The sequence below is a fragment of the Amphiura filiformis genome, chromosome 18 (assembly GCF_039555335.1).
Source record: "Amphiura filiformis chromosome 18, Afil_fr2py, whole genome shotgun sequence".
Classification (NCBI taxonomy): domain Eukaryota; kingdom Metazoa; phylum Echinodermata; class Ophiuroidea; order Amphilepidida; family Amphiuridae; genus Amphiura; species Amphiura filiformis.
The window spans coordinates 5,717,341-5,739,340 of record NC_092645.1 but is presented as its reverse complement, the minus strand read 5'-3'; the positions used below and the strand labels follow the sequence as shown (position 1 = coordinate 5,739,340).

General features: G+C 36.1%; 1 protein-coding gene across 1 annotated transcript; it reads left to right on the top strand.

Annotated features, from left to right (window-relative positions):
• The first annotated feature begins 11,989 nt into the window (after positions 1-11,989).
• Positions 11,990-17,431, top strand: LOC140139791 (uncharacterized). Its single transcript, XM_072161503.1, has 2 exons — positions 11,990-12,420; positions 15,161-17,431. The coding sequence occupies exons 1-2, from the start codon at positions 12,292-12,294 to the stop codon at positions 16,139-16,141; spliced, it is 1,110 nt and encodes a 369-aa protein (XP_072017604.1). The 5' UTR covers positions 11,990-12,291; the 3' UTR covers positions 16,142-17,431.
• The last annotated feature ends 4,569 nt before the right edge of the window (positions 17,432-22,000 follow it).

Here is a 22,000-nt window from a genome sequence, read left to right as displayed (position 1 = left end):
GAGTTGTATCTGAAGCAGAGCGAAGTCAGGTACGTGATTGATGGTAAGGTGTGAAACAAGAAGCTAAATAACCTGGAGCATGTCCATAAGCATTTAAACACATATAGCAGTACTTTGAAATGAATGCGTTCTTTCACAGGGAGCCAGTGGAGTTGCTTTAAAAATGGAGTCGCATGATCGCGTTTTGATGCAGAAAAAAATGAGTTTTGCACCCCAATTTTGAAGGCGCTGAAGTCTGTCAATATGGAAATCTTGAAATTTTTTTCAAGATTCAATTCAATTCTATTTGAAATCTGCACCCCCTGTGTTGGAGATTTAAGTCATGTGTTCCATAGGGGGTGTAAGGATTTTAACTGGAATAGCCCAATAGATAAGATAAGTATGAGACATGCTTTGTTTTACTTTAAAATAAATTTTACTAGTAGAACTTTGATTTCGAGCATATAGGCCTAAAGTGAAAATACTTCATAGTTAACATTTTTTGCAATATTTACAAAATGTACAAAATGTACACAAAAAAGTAGTCTGACCCAAATTCAATATTGCAAAACAACACAGCAGATCTCAATATTTCAAATTTACTGTACATTTCTTCCTTAAATTTATAGCAAAGCAAAGCAATGGAAAATAAAGCTTCTCATCTGTCAAAAAATAAGTGCTAAATAAATAATAATATTAGTAGTAAATGTTTTACCATTAAAAACTTAAAATTTGCAACAATTTCAATTTGCAAAAAACAACAAAGAATAAGAATTTTCACATTTTGTGAAAATAAGATGCAGCAAATATTAAGCAATAATCATATTATAGCATCTGCACGTACTGGTTGTATTAGTGACAGCTTGTTTATATACCATGGGCTGGTCTATTTACGCGCTGCAACAAGTGTACATAAAATATATTTTCATAATATTCTACTCCTCCTTATGATATACAATATGAATATTTAATTGAAGGACATTGAATATATCAATTTTTACTCATTCTGATACCAGTTGCGGTCAGTAGAGCATGAATTGATGTGCATTTGTGAGGAGTTGAAATGAATAAATTTTTGTGGTTCAATTCGACTTCAACCAGGAATACCAGTGCCAGACTTAATTGTGTGCCTCACTCACTTGAACCTGAGCAGTATTGTGAAATACATGTGGATATACGTTTTTGTATGTGGATGTACCAGTTAATGGGCTATTCCAGATAAAGTATGCCCACCCCCCATAGAGGATATGGAAACTTGATGCTCTAAAAATCTGGAAATCCTCATACTAAGAAAAAAAAAGTCTGGAAATCCAGGTAGCAAGTGTGTTCAATGGGGTTGAGGAATAAGATTTTGATCAGGAAAAAACTGGATTTCCATTAGCCATCCCAAAAATTTCTGGAATTCCAGGAGTGAGGAGCAAAAAAAACCTGGAAATCCAGGTAACATTATTGTGTTCAAAGGGGTTGAGGAATAAGATTTTGATCGAAAAAAAAATCTGGATTTCCATTAGCCATCCCCAAAATGTCTGGAAATCCAAGAGTGAGGTTAAAAAAAATCTGGAATTCCTAAATGAAAGACAAAAGGGCATACAGGAATAGTATGACCAAAAAAAAAGTGTTGCACAATGCAAAATAAATGGAATTCCAGTATATTAATTATGTTTAAGATGACCAGAAAACTTGGAAAGCGTTATAAAATGAGGGGGGGGAGGCGGAACATCTGTAATTCCATAGGGTATAGCAAAACTGTTAAAAATAGTCCTGATTTCAGAGCGTATAAATGTGTATCTGATCTTCTATTAAGTAACCCAAAATAAAACAAATTAACTAAACAGCCACCAAAATATATATCAATTTCCTGGATTTTTAAGCAATTTTGGACTGAAAGTGAAATGTAGCTTATTTTGCATCAAAAAATGTTCCAAGTTTTTATTATAAAAATTGCCAATCCCAGTTTTGAGCAAAGTGGCACCCCTTTTGTAAATGAAAACAAGTTCACTGAAAGGAAACGACTAATTAGTAGGAGCAGAGAAGATCTCTGGTAGGTAGTTGGTGAGTTGCAAGACCTATTTTACCACTGACCTTTCAAAAGTAACAAGTTCAACAAAGTCAATACTATTATGTAATTGTTCATGGTACATGGCACACTCACAAAGGAAAAATCAATATTGTATTTCTTGGTCATAAACCTCATCTCCATGCAGTAGAGTAGCCCTTTATGCTACCCTATCATCTGTTTTATTTACTGGGGTGCTTTTAGAATATTTTAGTTGAGCTGCAAGTAACTGCATGAGAGAAACTTCCTTAATTCTGTGTATTAAAAACGGAAATTCTTAAAAACATATCTACCCATCGTGGCTTGGGGTTTTAATAAGAGGCTGGGGCTTGATTTCGGGATTGATTGATTTTCAATGATGGATACAAATTTTAAGTTTAGCATTAGTTTTTATTATATAGTTAGGTATATTATAAAATGTGATAAAATAAAGCAGTAAAATAAATTTAATAATAGTAAAAAACAATAGTTAAAAAAAAATAGTTAAAAAAAACCCTTCTCTACAGGCCCAACCGACCCAGAATCTGTATTTTTGAGAATTAAAAAAAAAAGTTTACTTTGCTTAAATCATAAAAAATATACCATATTTTGGCTGAAATTTTTAGAAAATATGTCAAAATTCTTTTCAGATTTTGGTGATATTTTAGGGCAATTTAACTTCCTCTAGAAAAAAAGCACAAAAACACCCGCCCGACTTGAACTTGAAAGGTCCATCTGGGATGCCCGTAGAACAGGGTGTTTTTTTTCGTCGCCTAAAATACTTTTAGATTATAATAAATAACATGACAGAAAAAACCCAGAAATTTTGACAATAATAGTTTTTTTCTGATCGTTTTAATGCAAATTTTGAACAAATTGTATCAGCAAATTTATATAGCGATGAAATACCAAGATTACACATAAATATAAAAGTCTAAAAGCAAAAATCAAGAAGTACATATTAAAATTAATTTACTATATTAAATGATGCTCCCACAAAAAAAAAAATCCGGACCGTGTTTTGTATCTGGAAAATGTCACATTACAAAGACGAATTCGTCTATGGATTGTCTGAAATTGATAATATTTGAAAGAGGGACTATGAAAACAATATCAGGGACAGGGTTGGAGGTTTTTTTTGTTTTTTAATTTCTTAAAAAAATTTTTTTTATTTATTTCAAAGGAAAATTTGGTAAAATCATGGGAAAAAAACCTGTTGAATTCTGCACCTTGAAAATGATTTTTTAGATATAATGACATTACAAATGAAGTAAAACAGTCAATTCAAGAAAGAAATTAACTTAAATTTATCAAAAATGGTAAAAACTGAAAAAGCTGATTTAAATCAGCATTTTTTTAAAAATCATTTGATTTAAATCATTTCGTTAAATCAATTGATTTTTAAATTGACCAAAATCAGGTTTTTGATCAAAAATCACATTGTAAACCAAAAATCACATTGTAAACCAAAAAACAAAAAATCACATTAATTGAGTAAAATTTACCCCAAGTAAAAAGGGAAAATATTTTGCTCTGCTGTTTAGTAAAATGATGAATGATGAGAGATTTTTACTTTCAAGTGATGCAAATAAGACTAGGCCTACTCAATACTCAACTGGTTTTTTTAAGGGATCTGGAATGAGCGTTTCGACAGTATATTTTGTGGGACATGAGAGCACATCAGACATATCGAATTGCATACGAAGAATGTCTTTCTGATATCAAATAATTTTCATTTTTAGAAATTCACGATATAATACAAATTTTATGACAAATTATCAAAATTTGATATTTTTCACATTTTTGATATACAACAGTCCTCGATCGAAGTAGATTTTATAAATCTAATGATATATTTTAAAGTGTATGTAGTGGGAGGAAAAGCCGACGATCAATTGAAAATTTTGACCTTTCATATTGAAGATATGGATTTTTTCCCAAAAAGACTTTTTTGTTGGTGTTTTGGGAAAAAAAATCCATATCTTCAATACGAAAGGTCAACATTTTCAATTGATTGTCGGCTTTTCATTCCACCTACATACACTTTAAGTATAAATCATCAGATTTATAAAGTTTACTTCGAGTACTGTTAAATATCAAAATATCAATTTTAATCATTTCCCATAAAATGTGTATTACATTGCGATTTTCAAAAAATCAAAATTATTTGATACCAGAAGGACATTCTTCAGTATTCAGAATGCAATTCGATATGTCTGAAGAGCTCTAATGTCCCACAATAAATACTGTCCAAACGTTCATACCCCACCCCTTAACTACATGTAGCCTTTGAAGACACTGCTAGTTTAAGACTTTTGGGCATTATTTTTTTTAATATAATGTCACTAATGATAATTGAAATAGGTTTTAAATTATTTTAGTTAATTGTAACACTAAAAGTTTGCATTGTACACGGGCTTAATTAATACTATGCACAATGCACATATGATTCACTGAATTCAGTCACATTAATTTGCTGTTTTGGGGGGAATTTGTTATTTTTGCTGACAAGGCTGCTGAATTATACACTCTTGGTATTTGAATTACGATAAATTATGGGATATTTTACATATTGGTACTTGTGAAAAATATTATGGAGACTGGAACATATACACAAAATAATTTATATAAATTATTGATCAAGTTTTAGCTTGTATGGATTTTGGTGATCTGATTTTGTCCTAAAAATTTCAGAATTTTGCACCCATGACTGCAGAAAAAAATTCTTTTTCAGTTCATTTTATTCATGCATATTATACCCAGTAACATTTAAACTTTTGATTGTGAAAACAAATCACCTGGCCTGTTGATCTTGTGCCATGTCGGCCATGATTTTTGGCAAATTCTAAAAGCAAGATTTCAGTGCCTCGAAAAAATAATTGAGTTATTGACCTATAAAGTGCCATTTCATAAGAAACCCCTTTGACACTTTTACAATATGCATATATAAAAAGGTAATCCAAGTAAGGTAAATCATCCACAGTAAGCGCTCCACAGACTCCGAGTATTGTACGTACAATATTGTATGCAACATATCTACGTTATTTTATCTATTGCCATTATATTTCCAGTAATGTTTAAGTTCTAACGAATGTTTGATGACGAAAAATCGATAATATGTTACATGCAATATCTAGTAGAAATATATTATCGATTTTACGTCATCAAACATTCGTTAGAACTTAAACATTACTGGAAATAGAATGGCAATAGATTAAACAACGTAGATATGTTGCATACAATATTGTACGTACAATAAAAAGTCTGAATACTGCTTAAAGTCCCGAGGGGGGCACTTCAATTTGAAATGGATATAGGTGTAGGGCTGGCGCTTTCGCACTAAGGGGCATTCGGTGAGAGCAACATGTAAAAAATATGGGGTCATTGGGTGAGAGCATGATTTTTGGCATTCGGTGAGAGCAAAATGTTAAAAAATATGGGGTCATTGGGTGAGAACATGATCTTTTTTTTATAATGGAATCTTTGGGTGAGAACCAAAACAGCGCCACAAAAACCTCGAAAATCAAATTTCTAGTTCTAAATGGCTTCAAAGTTCTTAAATCAGTGATAAATGAAAGGTGCTGTTCAAATTGAACTTATAAGGGTCTTTGGGTGACAGATCAAATGGAAAAATAGGGGTCTTGGGTGACAGAGCGCTGGAGCGAGCATGTGTTCGTGAAAAAAATATGGGGTCTTTGGGTGACAGCGATGCTGAAAAGGGGGTCTTAACAGCCCTACATACGCCACCTCCAAAGTTGGAGTGCCCCCGGGCTTAAAGTGCTCAACCAAGAAGGGAGCTGGAATATAGGCCTATTCAAAATAGACTTGGTGGTTTATTAAATCATGTAAAACATGCATTTATGAAAACATACATAAAAGCATCATGTGTATGAAAAGGTAAATATATAGGCCTACTTGTGTTAATTTTGCTCCTAAATGGTATTTTTGGACTGTGTTAGGGACCGTTCACAAACACTTGTAGGGGGGAATAATGCAAAAAAAAATCATCACGAAATACTTTTGGGGGACCCCTTTACAGACCTCATATAAACTCAATTTTCCCAGGAAAATTTGTGGTCATTTTTTCAGGAGGGTCAAAAAATTTCTGCCCCCCCCTTTTTTTGGATCAGGCCCCCCTAACAAGTGTTTGTGAACGGTCCCTTATTTTATTCAGTTCATGACCGGTCAGAATTGGACGTCCACTTTGAAAATTCATAATTCAAAAAGTTTTTGTCCGATTTTGACCATTTAACCACCAAAATACAGTTATCCAGACAACATTTAACAATCGTTTGCAACAACAGGGCAATATGAAATTTTGATGGTCGCCCCTAATACCTGTGGGTGCATTGTACTATGTACGAGGGCGGTCAAAAGTTCAGTAGAACAAGGTATGCTACTTTGTCGCACGGTAATGAATTTGGTCTCATTTGAAAGCTTGTTCCTTCAAAACATTTACTGCAAAAGTATTTGATTTTTGCATCACTGTATTTGGGCAGGACACTCTGCTGAGAAAGCCTACCTCCGTGAATTCACAGGTACGAGGGGCGGTCAATAAGTTCAGAGAACAAGGTACTTGAAAGAGTGGAAGTCTTCCGATAGCTCCTTGAGCCACTCTTCAGTGAAGGCTCACCAGCATTGATCACCAGCAAACCTGGTACATGTATTATGAAGGTAGGACTTAAAATTCTAAAATAGGTTTCACTAACTGAAGGCCATGCCTGAACCACAATATGGTTAGTTTAAATAACTGACCCCTCTATCGTGAATGGCAGCTTGACAAACTAAGAATAGCGTACAGGACACAATCCGAGAACAGCCACATTCCTACCATCAACCTTCTTCACACGATGGCTTGCCTCAATTTTTCTATAAAAATTGTATGGTATATGCCTATAATTGTACTTTCATTTGGCAAATGATCTGTCATCAAGACTATCCCTGGATCTCAAAAACAGCGATGAAGACCTTGCACTACGGTGACCGAGTGATGATCTTCTTAGGGGTGTGAAATCCAGGTGCTTCCACTAAATCCCAGTGATTAATGTATGCCTTCACCTTTAGCCACATATAGATTAAACTTGCCTTGGTCCTCATTCTAAGTGTATAGAAGGTGTGGACCTTAATATGTCAACTGGTATCAATTTTGTACATGAAGATTCTGGGACCCCATCTAGAATACACCCTGGGATACCCAAATGTTAATGGATTAATATTGAAAACACATTCATCAGAGCCATCAACATCGGCTGACGACGAGGAAGTTCCTAAAGCGCTCCCGTAAGCGAAAATAAACAAGTAGTGTTGAAGTTTAATTTAATTTACTTACATTCATCAGAGTTGTCATATTTTGTGGCTATCTCATATTTCTTATTTGGCTCTTTATTCATTATCAATGCCACTGTACCAGCGCATATATCATTAGTGGTGACGTCAGCAAGTCTTTTGGACCTTGGATGATCTTCAAGGACGCTTATTCCATTCTTGAACTCTAAGAGCCATTTCGTTGCTGTTGAATACCAAGGACTTTATTGCCATATTTACAACATCTGTACATTTTATTTGAGTTTTCACCACCGTCGGGAGAAATTTCCATGATGACCCTGTATTCACTTCTGGTAGTACCTGTGAATTCAAGGAGGTAGGCTTCCTCTGAAGAGTGTCCTGCCCATATACAGTGATGCAAAAATATAATTTTTTGGCAGTCATGTTTTGAAGGAACAAGCTTTCAAATGAGACCTGCAAATTCAATACAGTGCGACAAAGTAACATATACCGAGTTCTACGAACTTTTTGACCAGCCCTCGTACTACTAGAAGTGAACACAGGGTCATCCTGGAAATTTGTTTGACGGTGGTGAAAACTCACATAAAATTTAACAATGTACAGTTGCTGTAAATCAAGGCATTAGCCAGAGGGTGTTCAGGTGTCATTTGGACACCCTGTTTTCAATTTGGACACCATAAAATTCTGATTTTTTATAATGGAGTGAATAGGAAGTGGACACCCTGATTTTGTGGAATAAGGTATTTTTGACCATTTTGGACACCCTAAAGACAACCCTCTGGCTAATGCCTTGCTGTAAATGGTGACGAAGTCCTTGATATTCAACAGCAACGAAATGGTCCTTAGAGTTCAAGGATGGAATTAGTGTCCTTGAAGATCATCCAAGGTCCAAAAGACTTGCTGACGTCACCACTAATGATATACGTGCTGGTATAGTAGCATTGATAATGAATAAAGAACCAAACAAGAACGACGAGATAGCCACAGAAAATGACAACTCTGATGAAAGAGTTTTCAACATAAATTCATTATAATATTTGGGTATTACAGGGTGTCTTCTAGATGGAGTCCCAGTATCTTTATGCACAAAATTGATACCAGTTGACATAATCAGGTCAACGCCTTCTATACACTTAGAATGAGGACCGAGACTTCGTCTATATGAGATTAAAGGTGATAAGACATTAAATCACTGGAATTATGAGTCTATTCAGTGGACGCACCTGGATCTCCCAACCCTAAGAGGATCACCACTCAATCACCATAGTGGAAGGTCTTCATCGATATTTTCTGAAATTCAGGGAAAGTCTTGATAACAATTCATTTGCCAAATGAAAGTACAATAATGGGCATATATCATACAATTTTGATAGCAAAATTGAGGCAAGCCATCAAGTGATCGAAGAAGGTTGGTGGTAGGAATGGGACTGTTCTTGGATTGTGTCATTTACCCTATTCTCAGTTTGCCAAGCTGCCATTCACGACTAAACAAATCAACCATATTGTGGTCCAGGCACGGCCTTCTGTTAGTGAAACCTGCTTTAGAATTTTAAGACCTACCTTCATAATACCAGGTTTGCTGGTGATCAATGCTGGTGCGCCTTCACTGAAGAGTGGCTCGTGGAGCAATCGGAAACTAACATTCGCTTTTGTTGACAGGTTTCAAGAAAAATTGCGACAGGTGCATTTAGGTATGCAATGACCACGTTTAAGATTGACATACATGTAGAAAGAATTTGGTTAGTAGGCCTACTCTTTTAAGTACCTTGTTCTACTTAACTTATTGACCACCCCTCGTATGTGTACTAGAAGTCAGTCTCACATCTTCTATTTCAGATATTACAATACATGTACCCCGGGGAGGCACTCCCTATCTGAAATGGCAGGGATGTGCCTCGCCATGTTAAAAGTAGGGGGCATTCAGGTCAAATGTACAATTACAAAAATATGGGGTCATTCAGTACACAACCTGAAAAAAATGGGGTCATTCGGTATGAAACTTTGAAAAAAGGATGGTCATTGGGGTAACAAATTGTAAAATGGGAGTCATTGGGTTCAGGATTGCCAAAAGTGTATCATTAAGTACACATAAATAAGTGCCAAACTGCTGAAAAAACAACTTGGCCACCTTGGAAATTTGAGAAATCTCATTATTTCTGGAGGAGAACACAAATACCACATAAATTTGGGAATTATAAAGGGGGTCATTGGGTAGCAGGAAATAGAAAAAAGGGGGTCATTGAGTACATGATTTTTAAAAAAGGGGTTCATTGGGTAATAGGTAGGACCATAACACAAAAAGGGGGTCATTGGGTACAAGCCGGTTTGAAAAAGGGGGTCTATCCCGAGGCACATGATGCATATCTGTTATGGAAGTGCCCCCCGGGACATGTACTTTCCCAAAAGCAAGCTTGAGAACTAGTTTGGAAAACATAAATCCAGTTATAAAACAACAAAATATCCGGGTATACTTATAGGGCCTACCCCACTAACACATTAATTTTCTAAGAGTAGGACGAACTCAGTCTCATCCAAACTTGTTCAAATTTAATCAACCTTCAGTCAAGTAGGCCTATACATGTATTTGTTCACTTAAGACCGAATGGTTATTTGTTGTTGTTTTTTCTTAGAAAACATGAGCACATGACAGTACAGACAAGGTATTATTAATTGCACCATTCCATGCAACATCTTATTTATTTTTGTAACATGTACATCTTCCAAATCTGGGTGTTTGCATTTGGAAGACGTGTGTGCACTTTATTATTACTTACTGTCGTATTTTATTCATACGTCTCCAAAGAATTTATATAATAAGCTCTTTGACCGTCCCCAACTGGGAATTACCTTTTAACAAAGGAGCACATGCGTAAGCACCGTCGCGATGGTGCCGATACATCGGAGCGACATGATCAGACTCGTTCTACTTGCTGTGGCTTCATGTATTTATCATGTAGCCTATATATTATGTAATATATTTATTTCCTTCAAATACAGTTTTATATTTAATATAAAAACAACATTTTGAGGCTTTAGGTATTTTAGTCTCAGCTCACTTGAACCAAAGTAAGAAAGTCCGGGAAGAAAGTTTGAATTCTTATGCATATCCATTGACAATACAACAATATTCGAGATGAAAGGTAAAAAAAAAAAAAAGATCTAGGCTCAAGAAAGAAAGAACAGTATTAAATAGAAAATAATTAAGGACATAATTAAGGAATTTTGCCCTAATGAATTTTTAGAAAGAACTGAAGCAAGAAACTGAGTTTCAGAACCCAATCCTTTTATAGTTGGAAACGTTACATACAGTTCATAAACCCAAAGACCGGTTTAACAAAATATTGCTATACACTGAGAAAGCAACATGATTCCCTCCATGTAAGTAACTATATTTGCAAAATGGGGCCGTAAAATTGGTTAGTCAATTGAAAAATTCCAAGGTTTTTTTAGTATTTTTAAAACCCTCTATACTTCTCCATGGAATTCCAGATTTTTCATGCACAAAACATGGTCGTAAATCCAGGTTTCTTCCTCAAGTATGCTTTGGAATTCCAGACATTTTAGAATAAATTTTATTTGCCCACTGTGGGAGGGAGGGAGGGTACATTTTATTTGGAATGGGTATTTATCTGGAATAGCTCATTTCCACCAAAGATGCCGCAATATTTTGGGTGCCAACATTAGCCTACAAAAAAAACGTAATTTCGGAGTGAACTCTAATAACCTTGATGTTTTAGTACTGAAAAAGGTGTGTAAAAATCTAGATTTCATGACGTCAAAGCTGGAAAATACAGAGGGGGGGCTGGATTTACTACTCCTTATGGGCCTCATGTTTGGTACGGTATTAAAAGTTACACACTAAGATTTTGGGGAACCCTAATTTATAACCTAAAATTGTATTATCATATAATGTGAGCGTAGCGAGCAGGAATTTTTGCATATTTGAATGTGTTCCTAATGTTTTCCTACACCTTTTTAGGGCGTATTATAGAAACGATGCCCAAAATATCTGTGCCAAAAATCGCTTCCCCCCTTTCGACCTGCCAAAATTGCTCCCCCCCTCTCGACCTGCCAAAATGCTTGCCCCCCCCTTCGACCTGCCAAAAATCTTTGCCCCCTATAATTCACCACCCGGGGTAGGCCTACACATAATTATTGCACCACCCCTTAGTTGTAAAATGACTTTAAATTACTAGTACTAGGCCTACTGGCATTCCTGTCTACAATTGTGTAACTTTGAAAAAAAACCACCTGGATTTCGCTCTTGATATTACATGAAAATCATGTTGTACAGTTGGGGGAAAAACTGGAATTCCAGTCCATAATCATGTGAAAAAAAACTGGATTTCTGATATCCTCTATGGGTCCCACGTTTGGTAAATTGTGTAATGACTGAAATTAGCTGGAAATCCTGCTTCAGTAGGGGAAAAGACTGGAATTCCTGTCCATAATTTTGTAAAAAACCTGAAATCCAATATCCTCTATGGGTCCCACGGTTGGTAAATTGTGTAATGACTTAAAATTATCTGGAAATCCTGTGTACAGTAGGGAAAAAACTGGAATTCCAGTCCATAATCATGTAAAAAAAACCTGGAAATCCGAGTTCCTCTATGGGGGGTGGGCAGGATTTATCTGGAATAGCCCAATGCAGTTACTGGTATAAATGGGTTGATTAAATAGGCCTCTTTATAGGTCTCTTCAAGATTTTGATCTCTATTTCAGAATGAAAGCAGATAAAAAAGACAATTAATACAAAACACTGCTTGCAGTCAACTGTGACTAATTTGAGAAATTTATTTGAATTATTTTCTGAATATAAACTGTAGCACACTTTGGCATGTCAAATAGAGCCATTCAGCGTCGACAAAATTGTGTTATATCTGGATGACATGGTAAGCCATATGGCTTGTGTGTGAACATCAAGTATACTATGACCGCTGGTTAATGCTACATGTGTATAGTCAACAAGTGAGAGATTTGAAGTCGACAAAATGGGTAGTCTTTGTTGTTGTCTTCGTAGCGCTGGGGACAAGTCGGTAGTATCGTATCATAATATGGGCGATGAGAACGGACAGCGTGGTGACCAAAAGAAAATCATCAAATCGGAAATACCGAATGAGGTGAGTAATTGGGGGTGTGTTGGGGTGTGTGTTTGTTGGGGGGTGTGCATGTATGTTTGTCAGTGGTGTTTGGGGGGAATTTGGGGAAAAAGTAGCCTATATATGACATGACCAAGGGGAATGAGTCGCATGTCGACCCTGGTCGAAAATGAGTTATACATTTGTTTCTAAAGAGAACATTTAAGAGCTTTCAGAAACTGAAAACCCTATGTTAATAAGACTTCTGTTTGCAAAGTTATGTCAATTTATCAATCGCTAAAAACAATATAAAACAATAGAATTTTAACACTTTCTTTGCCAATACCTCAAAATCAATATTAGCAACATCCAACTTATTTCCCTTGATCGTGTCACATATAGTGAATCCAGCACCTTTTGGTGCCAGAATAAGTTTATGGTACAAATTTGTGCAAAGCGAACAAAAATTATTGCCATCTTGATGCTAAAATAGTGAAATATGTGGCAAAAGTGGAACAAATTTGTGTAAAGTGTGCAAAAATGAGCACTTTTTGGGCCTAAATGGCCAAATAATTATGAAATTAATTTGGTCAGAAACCCACATACAGGCATCATTGTGGGTGTGATTTTATGGACCATCCCCCATCAAAACATTCAGGGGATTTATCCCCACCCCCATGAAATTTATGACTGTTTGTTTGTGTGTGCCTTGGTGATGAATGGCAAGTGACTGAGAAAATTGGTGACAAAAAGAGTAGGCCTATCATAATAACTGAAATTGTGAGATGAGCTGAGTAATGAATTTCACCTGTTGGTGTGCATGTATGCCTGTTTGTTTGTGTAGGTGTCCCTTGGTGATGAATACAATGTAGGTGTCATATAATAATACTAGTCTAATAGGTATCATGGTGGTAAGCCAAAAAGTATCATCTGGGCAGCAGTGGCGGCACCTGGAATTGTTTTTGAGGGGGGGGTTTGGAAGGCAAAGTGAAATTTTTTTTTTTTTTTTTTTGGGGGGCAAATTTGCTGCAAAAAGTGGGAATTTTCACAATTTTGGGTGTTTACTAGGAGCAACAGGGGGCAAGAGTTCTGACTGGCATTTCCCCCATGCCCCCATGGCGCTGCCACTGCTGGGCATGCTCATAGCATCCCGGAGGGGCCACTGCCATTACAAGGTGGACACCATGCTCGTGTACAAAAACGCATAAAAAGGGTAGTTTTTCACGGACGGGCGATGTACAGTGCAAAGGGTGTCAAAATTGCCAAAATCGGAGGGAAAAGGGTATACTTTTACAACAGCTTGGTTGCGTGTAAAGGGTATATAAAGCATTTATTGATGTGTACAGTTAGATATCTTAACCATTACATTGAAATAAAATGCATGATAGTGATAGATAGCAAATGTGTTGTTAAAGGGCAGTATAGGGCCTATATAATTGCTAAGAACATCTTATGCAAAAGGGTATAATTTCAGACTTGATTTGAAAATACTTGTGTGGAAAACATGACAAAATACTTGTTTAGGGTATTCTGAGATCGAAGGATAATTACTTGTTTAGGGTCCATTTTGAAAGTCCATACATGAGCATGGTGTCCAGTCCACCTTGTAATGGCAGTGGCCCCCCCGGGCATAGCATGCAGTATGTATTAGGCAACTCCCCAAAACAAGGATTGCAAGATTATGTAATTCATAACCTCATGATCTATGTGATGTGTGTGATCCAATTATATTTCATTATAATTTGTAAACACACGAATGCAAATGGAAGTCGTTAATATTTCACAATTGACCGCAATCTTACACCTAAATATTTATCAGCATAGTAGTATAGCATCTATAGGGGCAGACTTTCAACCACTATGATTTTGCTGTGCAAAGGTGGAGGCTGAAGTGGTGCCATGCACGTCTCCATGTAAAAAAAACTCCATGGAAAAGTCCAAAAAATCTGTTCAAGCAATTTTATTGTTGGCACACATTCATAGGGTGCTTTTTAAATAAAATGCTATAAAAAGGCTTTGGAAAAACTACATAAATATGCACATTTTCTTGATCATCTGGAATTCACTTAAAGCCATATATGGTAACATTTCCATAAAAATAGATTAGTATTTTTTTTCCATAAAATGTTAGCTTTTACTGTCAGATATGTCCCCTTTTAATTTTGAGCCGAACAAGTGAGGTAACGCAAAGAAAATTTTACTACCAGCGCCAATGACTTTCACTCCATCAGTCGTGTGTGTGTATGACCATCCCTCATGCCATAAGTACTGAGTTATGAACATCGCATACACGTTCGACTAAGATTTCTATCATAATCACTTAAAATAAATAATAAATTGTCTTGTTCAGACAGTTTATTTAAAATCACAGATTTTGACAAAACTATTTTCCAGGATATCTTACTTTACAAATGCACATTACAATAATGTAAAAACAGATTTAAAAAAACCCATTGAGGGTGTCCTCCACAGCAAATGCTACAATATGGCTTTAAATGAGTTAACAGCATGTGGGTGGTAGTCAGTGGTGGCACCAGGAATTTTTTTTTTGGGGGGGGGCATTGGGGGGGGCAAAGTGAATTTCATGTGGGGTCAAAATCAACAAATTGTGGCAAAATTGCTGCAAAAATTGGTGGACATTTTCATAGTTTTGAGTTTTGACTATCAATCCACCCATTTGCAGCTTTTGAGATATTTCAATTTTTTTTAAATTGTCAAATGCTTGTTTTGGTTTCCATTTTGCTTTTTAACATTTTTTAAAACTTTTTCCAACTATCCTCAGAATGTGAATACATCATTGCCTAGTACGGACCACAACCTGAACTCACAAGATCATCATCTGCCGAAAACTGCAAGAGACGACAAACCAGTGATACAGCCCAATGGCTATGATAATGCTGAACTAACTCCTGACCAAGATCCTGATCCAACCACAAGAAATGATAAACCGTCACAGCCCACCCATGGATATGATAATGTTGACCTACATGTAGTTCCTGATCAAATTCAAGTAGACTTGAGATCTGAAGATGATTGTGAAACCAAACCATTCAATGAATTCGGTAACGAAGGGACTGGGGATGGAGAATTCCAAACTGCCAAAAGTCTAGCGGTGTCCGCGGACGGGGATATTGTTGTTGTGGAGCACCGACTTGGGAGAGTATATATGTTTGATAAAGCGTATGATTACCAAGTAGCAATGAAATTTGATGAAACAAAGAAAGAAACAAAACACCTGTATCCAACAGATGTAGCGTTCACTTCGCCAAAACATGTTGCTGTCGTTGATCAAACACGTTTTGTGAAAATCTTCGACAAAGAGGGCGCTTTTCTATACAGCTTTAACATCAAAGGTGGTACTGATAGTCATGAAGACAGACCAAAAGCATATTCAATCGAGGTTGCTTTAGACGGCCAGATTCTAGTTGGTGATGTTCGTCGGAAAGTGATCACGATTCATAAGGAATTGGACAGTACATGGGAATGGGTGGGAAAGGTGAATCTCAATATTGAACCACACTTCCTAGCAGTAGGCAATTTCCAAAATGGCCGCCAAAATGACCACCAAAATGGCCGACATCATGTACTTGTTTGTGATTGGAAGGCCGGATTAGTAACTGCTGTAGACCTAGCAATTGAAGATAGCGCTGACAATACTATCTTCCATATAGATTCTTTCATGGTTGATGGTCACCCTGGTCTTCCAAAAGGTGTGGCGTACGATGACGACAATCATTTTTTTTGTTGCTGTTTCAAGACTTGATGACTCGACTGACAAGAAGAATGTATACATCAACACAGGACATGTTCACCAATACTCTAGCAGTGGAGAGTTTGAGTGTTGTATTTACAAAGGATTGAATCATCCACGTGGAATGAGGTGGAATAAGGGTGCCCTCTATATCGCAAACACATATTCTGTAGTCATTTTAAGGACAAAAAAGGATTAAACATAACAAGAAACATGATCCACCAATGTAAGACAGACAAAAGTGGGTATAGAACTATTGAATCAAAGGTCAAGTCATTGAATTATAGCCTAATAAATATAATGTGGGAGTGAAATTGTACAAAATAATGCACATGTACTGAGATGTTGATGCGTCTAATGCATGAGCCCCGAAGGGGGAGTGCATTAGACGCATCAACATCTCAGTACAAGTAAATTGTACATATGAAAATATTAACTACTTCTGATTGGGTTATTCCAGTTGAAATCCAGACACACCCATGGAAGACATGACCTTAATTTTCCACACGGAGTGTAGATTTCAAATGGGGTATCTGAATGAGTGACTCCATTTGAAATCTACACTCCCTGTGTAGGAGATTAAGGTCATATCTTCCATAGGGGGTGTATAAATTTCAACTGGAATAGCCCCAGGAATAGCCCAATGTGAAAATATACATCATAAATTGAAAAGTGGATTGAAACATGACAGTAAAACCTATGGATGAAATATTGATGAATCAGCGGCACAAAGATGTAAGTCCATTAGCTAGCTGTTGTGTATGTATGATCATCTGTGATATACAGAAGTTTACTCATGCATATAGCACATGTGTTTATATGCTCATTTTAAAGTGCATGCAGTTAGCAGCCTGCACAACCGATTCTTTTGTTTGGCAAGGCTCACTCAGTCATTTAATGAGGCAATACAAACGATCAAATTTGGTGTTGAAATGAGCTAAATTTTTAGTTACACCTTTTCGATGTAAAATTAATTTTCTCGGCCAAATGAAAAGCAATCATTTTCATTTTTTCAGTAAATGTCAGGAAAAATTGTAGTGCTTGATACTGTATTTTTTTTTTCAAATTCTAGTGTTAAACTTAGGCGTGAAATTTAGTCATTTAGTGTAAGATTTTCGATTTTGATAGGCTTAAACTCGGTCCGCGAGCCTTTTTTTGGATCAACCTTTTAGCTTTTCAAAGTAAGATAGATCGCTAATGAAGGATTTTTCCCAACTTTCTAACGCACATCACCGTGAGCGATATATCATAGTTTTGTCAGAATTTGCGTTTTCATTTCACTATTTTAACTGCCGGCTGACCATTTTTTTTTTTTTTTTTGTGAAATCTAAGGCTAATACTAGCATTGTGGATCGATATCCCTGGGTTTAATAGGAATACCGGCATGGCTACAGTGTTGCTAGAACTTCAATATAGCAAAGAAATTCCCAGGCCTATAGCGCTCCTACTGATCATGTTTAACCAGAACACTCAATTGGGGATTTGGGCTATCAAATCGCTGGTCGGGCAATTTGCTTTCAATGGAAAATTGACCTGGATAAACAACAAAGGAAATATCGACTATTTCTGTTGGTTGCTCTCGAGATAAAAGTACTGAGTTAGACATTTTCGGAGTATGGAGGGAAAAGGGTAAAATAAAAACGGAAATTCTAACAAAACTATAATATATAGACCCACACGATGTGCTTTACAGAGGTGGGAAATATCTTTCTTTAGCAAACTATATTAGTTTGAGACGCTAAAAATGAATTCCGTAAAAAGCTCGTGCGAACTGAAGGCCTATCAAAATCAAAAATATCACACTAAAAGACACAATTTGATGCTTAATTTTAACACCAGGATTTGTAAAAAAAATGTATATCCAAGCACCAAGTTTTTAACTGACATTACTGAAGAAAAAAAAAATATTGCTTTATATTTGACCGAGAAAATGAATTTCATAGCAAAAAGGTGTATCTCTGAATTGTGCTGATTTTAACATGTATCGATCGACTTTCAGCGCGACTAAGCATTTCTAAAGAATCGGTTGTCCAGGCTGCTAACTGCATGCACTATCACTGGAAACATCATCATACAGCAGGTGCCAATGGACATATGTCTTTGTGCCACTGAGTCACATATATACAGCTAAATGAGTCTGATGTTAGTAAAATTGACTTTGAGGTATAATAATAACTACATATGAACATATAGCGACATATAACATTGTGAATGTTACTGTTTTCAGTAACATAAAGTTATCATATCTCAATAATTATTTTGACAACTGGAAGCAACCCACGGATGCAAGCCATAAAATTGATAGAACTGCCCAGCAAACACAAAATGTTTTTAAAACGTTTTAAACAGGTTATATTTTGGATTTTGGAAAAAATGTTTTAATAACATTAAAATGTCGGGTTATATAAAGGTCATGTTACGTATTTTAAATGTTATGTATGAAAACACAATACAAACCTATTTTTAAAATGTTTTAAAACATTTTCATGACCAAAATATTTGGCAAAAAATTTTTGCGAAATAAAATGTTGCAATAAAATATTTTGCCAAATATTTTGTCAACACTTAAATAACATTATGTTAGAATATTTGCAGGAGGTTATCAATAATGTTTTTAAATGTTATGAAAATGTTTTATACCCTTTATATAACCCAACATTTAAATGTTTTGATGTCAAAACGTTTTGTGTTTGTTGGGTGGCCCTCAGATCACAATGCCCCACATTTGTTTGACTAATCATAGAAATTCTGTGGCTATGAAATGGATATGACATAAGTCTTAAGCACCCTTTGGTCCTGGGTTCAACTCTGTGGTCTTGTATAAATCTTGTGCATTGATCACATAGCCACAGAAACATGATGAAGGCTGAACCCAGTGGGGTACACGGTACAAATGACCATACAGGGATGTATCACAAATGAGTCTTATCTCCGACCTCTGGTATAAAAATACACCTGTTGCTGGCAATTTTGGTACAAATACATTGTATATCTCTATTTTTACCTATTAAACTGGAGCCATAATTTCATTTTGTTTTTATTATTTTGTATAAATTGCACAAAATTGTGTTAAATTACTAAGCAAAATATCTGGGTCTCTGATATAAAAAATGGGTCAAATTTTCTTTGAAAATTGGTATAAATATGGATCCACTTGCAGATTCTCTGAGGCACATCCCTACCCAAACCAAACTGAAGAAACAGGTCCAAGCAAACATGATGTTTAGTCCTAGACTGCTGCCCTCATTGTCAACATTCTGGGTTGAAAACTGAGAAACTTGTGTGTTAAAAAAAGTGTCCGAAACTGGCAGTTGTGTACAAAGTGACATTTTGAAGGTGTTTGATATTGAAAATATATTTTAGACCTTCAGACTGTGATCTTGCCACAGTGGCATGGTTCAACGGCGTGGGACACAGACGCCGATAGTGTCGTCATGATATGAGGATAAGATTTTCAGTCGTCACTACAAGCGTCAATACAAATACAGTGAAGACAAAAGAAGGATTTAGTCTAAATTAGCACATGCCTCATAAATTGTAGGTCCTGGGTTTGATTCCCAGGCAGGGACATTTTTCCTATTTTCAGCTTTCTTATTATAATGTTACAATTAATGGAGAGACTGTTAACCCCTTGAGAACTACCTGCCGATTGGCCAAAAAGAAGTTTCTTTATCAATTGGACCAATCAGCCACATTGTTTGGGGTAAATTTGCATTCTAATTGGTGATTAAAGTGAAGATATCATGTAATTGACCAATCAGAAGCAATGTTAGATAGGCAGGTAGTGCTCAGGGGGTTAAAATATTAATCTAGTTTTGAAGAAGCTTAAATTGGCAAAGGTTTTTTTGTTGCTCATACTATATTAGGTTTCTTTTATTTTTTTCTTCGAATTTATGCTATTCCAGCTAACAAACTCAATACTATGGAACACATGACCTTAATCTCCTACACAGGGGGTGTAGATTTCAAATGGAGTCACCCATTCAGGTAAGTCCATTTGAAATTCACACTCCCTGTGTGGGAGATTAATGTCATGTCTTCCACAGGGGGTGTATGGATTTCAACTGGAATAGCCCTTTGTCACAAAAACTTGTAGTGAATACAAAAGTATTATTTGATTCATGTAGTTTACAAAAAATAACAAGCAAACACTATTGTACTTAGTGTATATCTACTCTATACTGTACATTTTAATGCATTAGGCCTAAAAATGTGTTTGATTGGCGTAACAAAAAAAATTGGGGTAGGTCAGTCGGCAATTAAACAAATTTGTTTACATTTTAAGCTGTAAATCACCTATGATAAAGGCTAGCTTTTGGAACTTTAAAAAAAAAATTATATATTTAAAAAAAATAAGAAAAAAAGTCTAGGGGTGGGACTATTTTTAGGGTCAGTCGGGTTACGCCTAATCAAACAATTTTTAGGCCTTACATAATTGTAATCTTTTTGTGCGCATAACAGCAACTCTAAAGGTCCACTCATACTTCACTGCAAATGCATCGCACTCCTGTAAATCAGCATTAAATGTTGTCACTTTCATTGCTATCCTGAAAATTACTCCAGGTCAAAGCAGGTCACCACATGCAGCAGAATGCGGTAAAAAATATTGTAAAATCAATGTGCTTCACCTCAACAAAACCACTGCCACACCAGTTAGAGCAAGCAAGGCCTGCAGTACAACAAATTGGATTGTGTACAAATTTTAATGCAGTGCAACAAAATGCAGTGGTACTCAATTTTAACAGCTGCAATGCAATTCAGTGAAGTATGAATGAGCCTTATCACCATGAGAACTACCTGCCCATTGGCCAGAATGAATATTGTGTCCAATTTTGAACCAATCAAGGAGGGTATTAATAAGATCAGCTGCAAATGCATGTTTGACCATAAGTAGTTTAAAGCCTAGTCGTAATTGGCAATTGAAATGAGCATTTCAAGTTATCAACCAATCAGAAATGCTGATAGATGACCAGTAGTGTCCAGGGTAAAGGAATTTATCAATAATTACACCAGGTGGATCGGTTGAATTACCTTTTCTATTTTGGTATTGGGGCGTGTCAGATTTCATCAAATGAAAAAAGAGGCCTTTTTAATCCCCTGAGCACTACCTGCCGATCTAACATTGCCTCTGATTGGTCAAGTAGATGATATCTTCACTTTAATCACCAATCAGAATGGAGCTTTGCACATAATACACCCCAATTTTTTTGCGTGGTGAAATTATTCTAATAATGTTGCTGATTGGTCCAATTGGTAATGAAAACTTATTTTTGACCAATAGGCACATATCATGCGCGTATTTTGGGGATTTTGGCGCTTAGCCCCCGGGTCAAAGTAGGGGCGGCAAAAATGAAGGGCGGCGGAAGAAGAAGGGCGGCAAAAACAGGGCGGCAAAAAGCTAAAGGCTGAAAACAATTAGCAAAAAAAAAGGGCGCCAAAAATTGAAAAAGCATGAAACATTTTGAAAAAAGGTTGCTTTTAGGGCGCTAGCGCCTAAAATCCTCTTCACTTTTTCAAACGACCGTGAAAAAAAAATTGGGTCAACCTTTTCGGGCTGTTAAGGAAGGGGTGGCAAAATTGTTTCTTCTTCAGCCCCCCGGGGTTGGGGCGGCCACGGTACGCCACTGCATATGATAGTTCTCATGGGGTTAAAACATGTACCGGTAATTTCTCAATGAATGATAAGGATAGTGGAAAATTTTTCTCCCCAAACATGTTGAATTCATCCATCCTTGGAGTAAATATTGATTATTTTCTGACAAAAACATTCCAGTATCCAACTATATCGATCGATCCATGACAAGGGATCATCTGCATTATAAAAAAAAGTAACAAGTTTTCAAATCAAAAGAATTATCAAAAGAAAGTAAC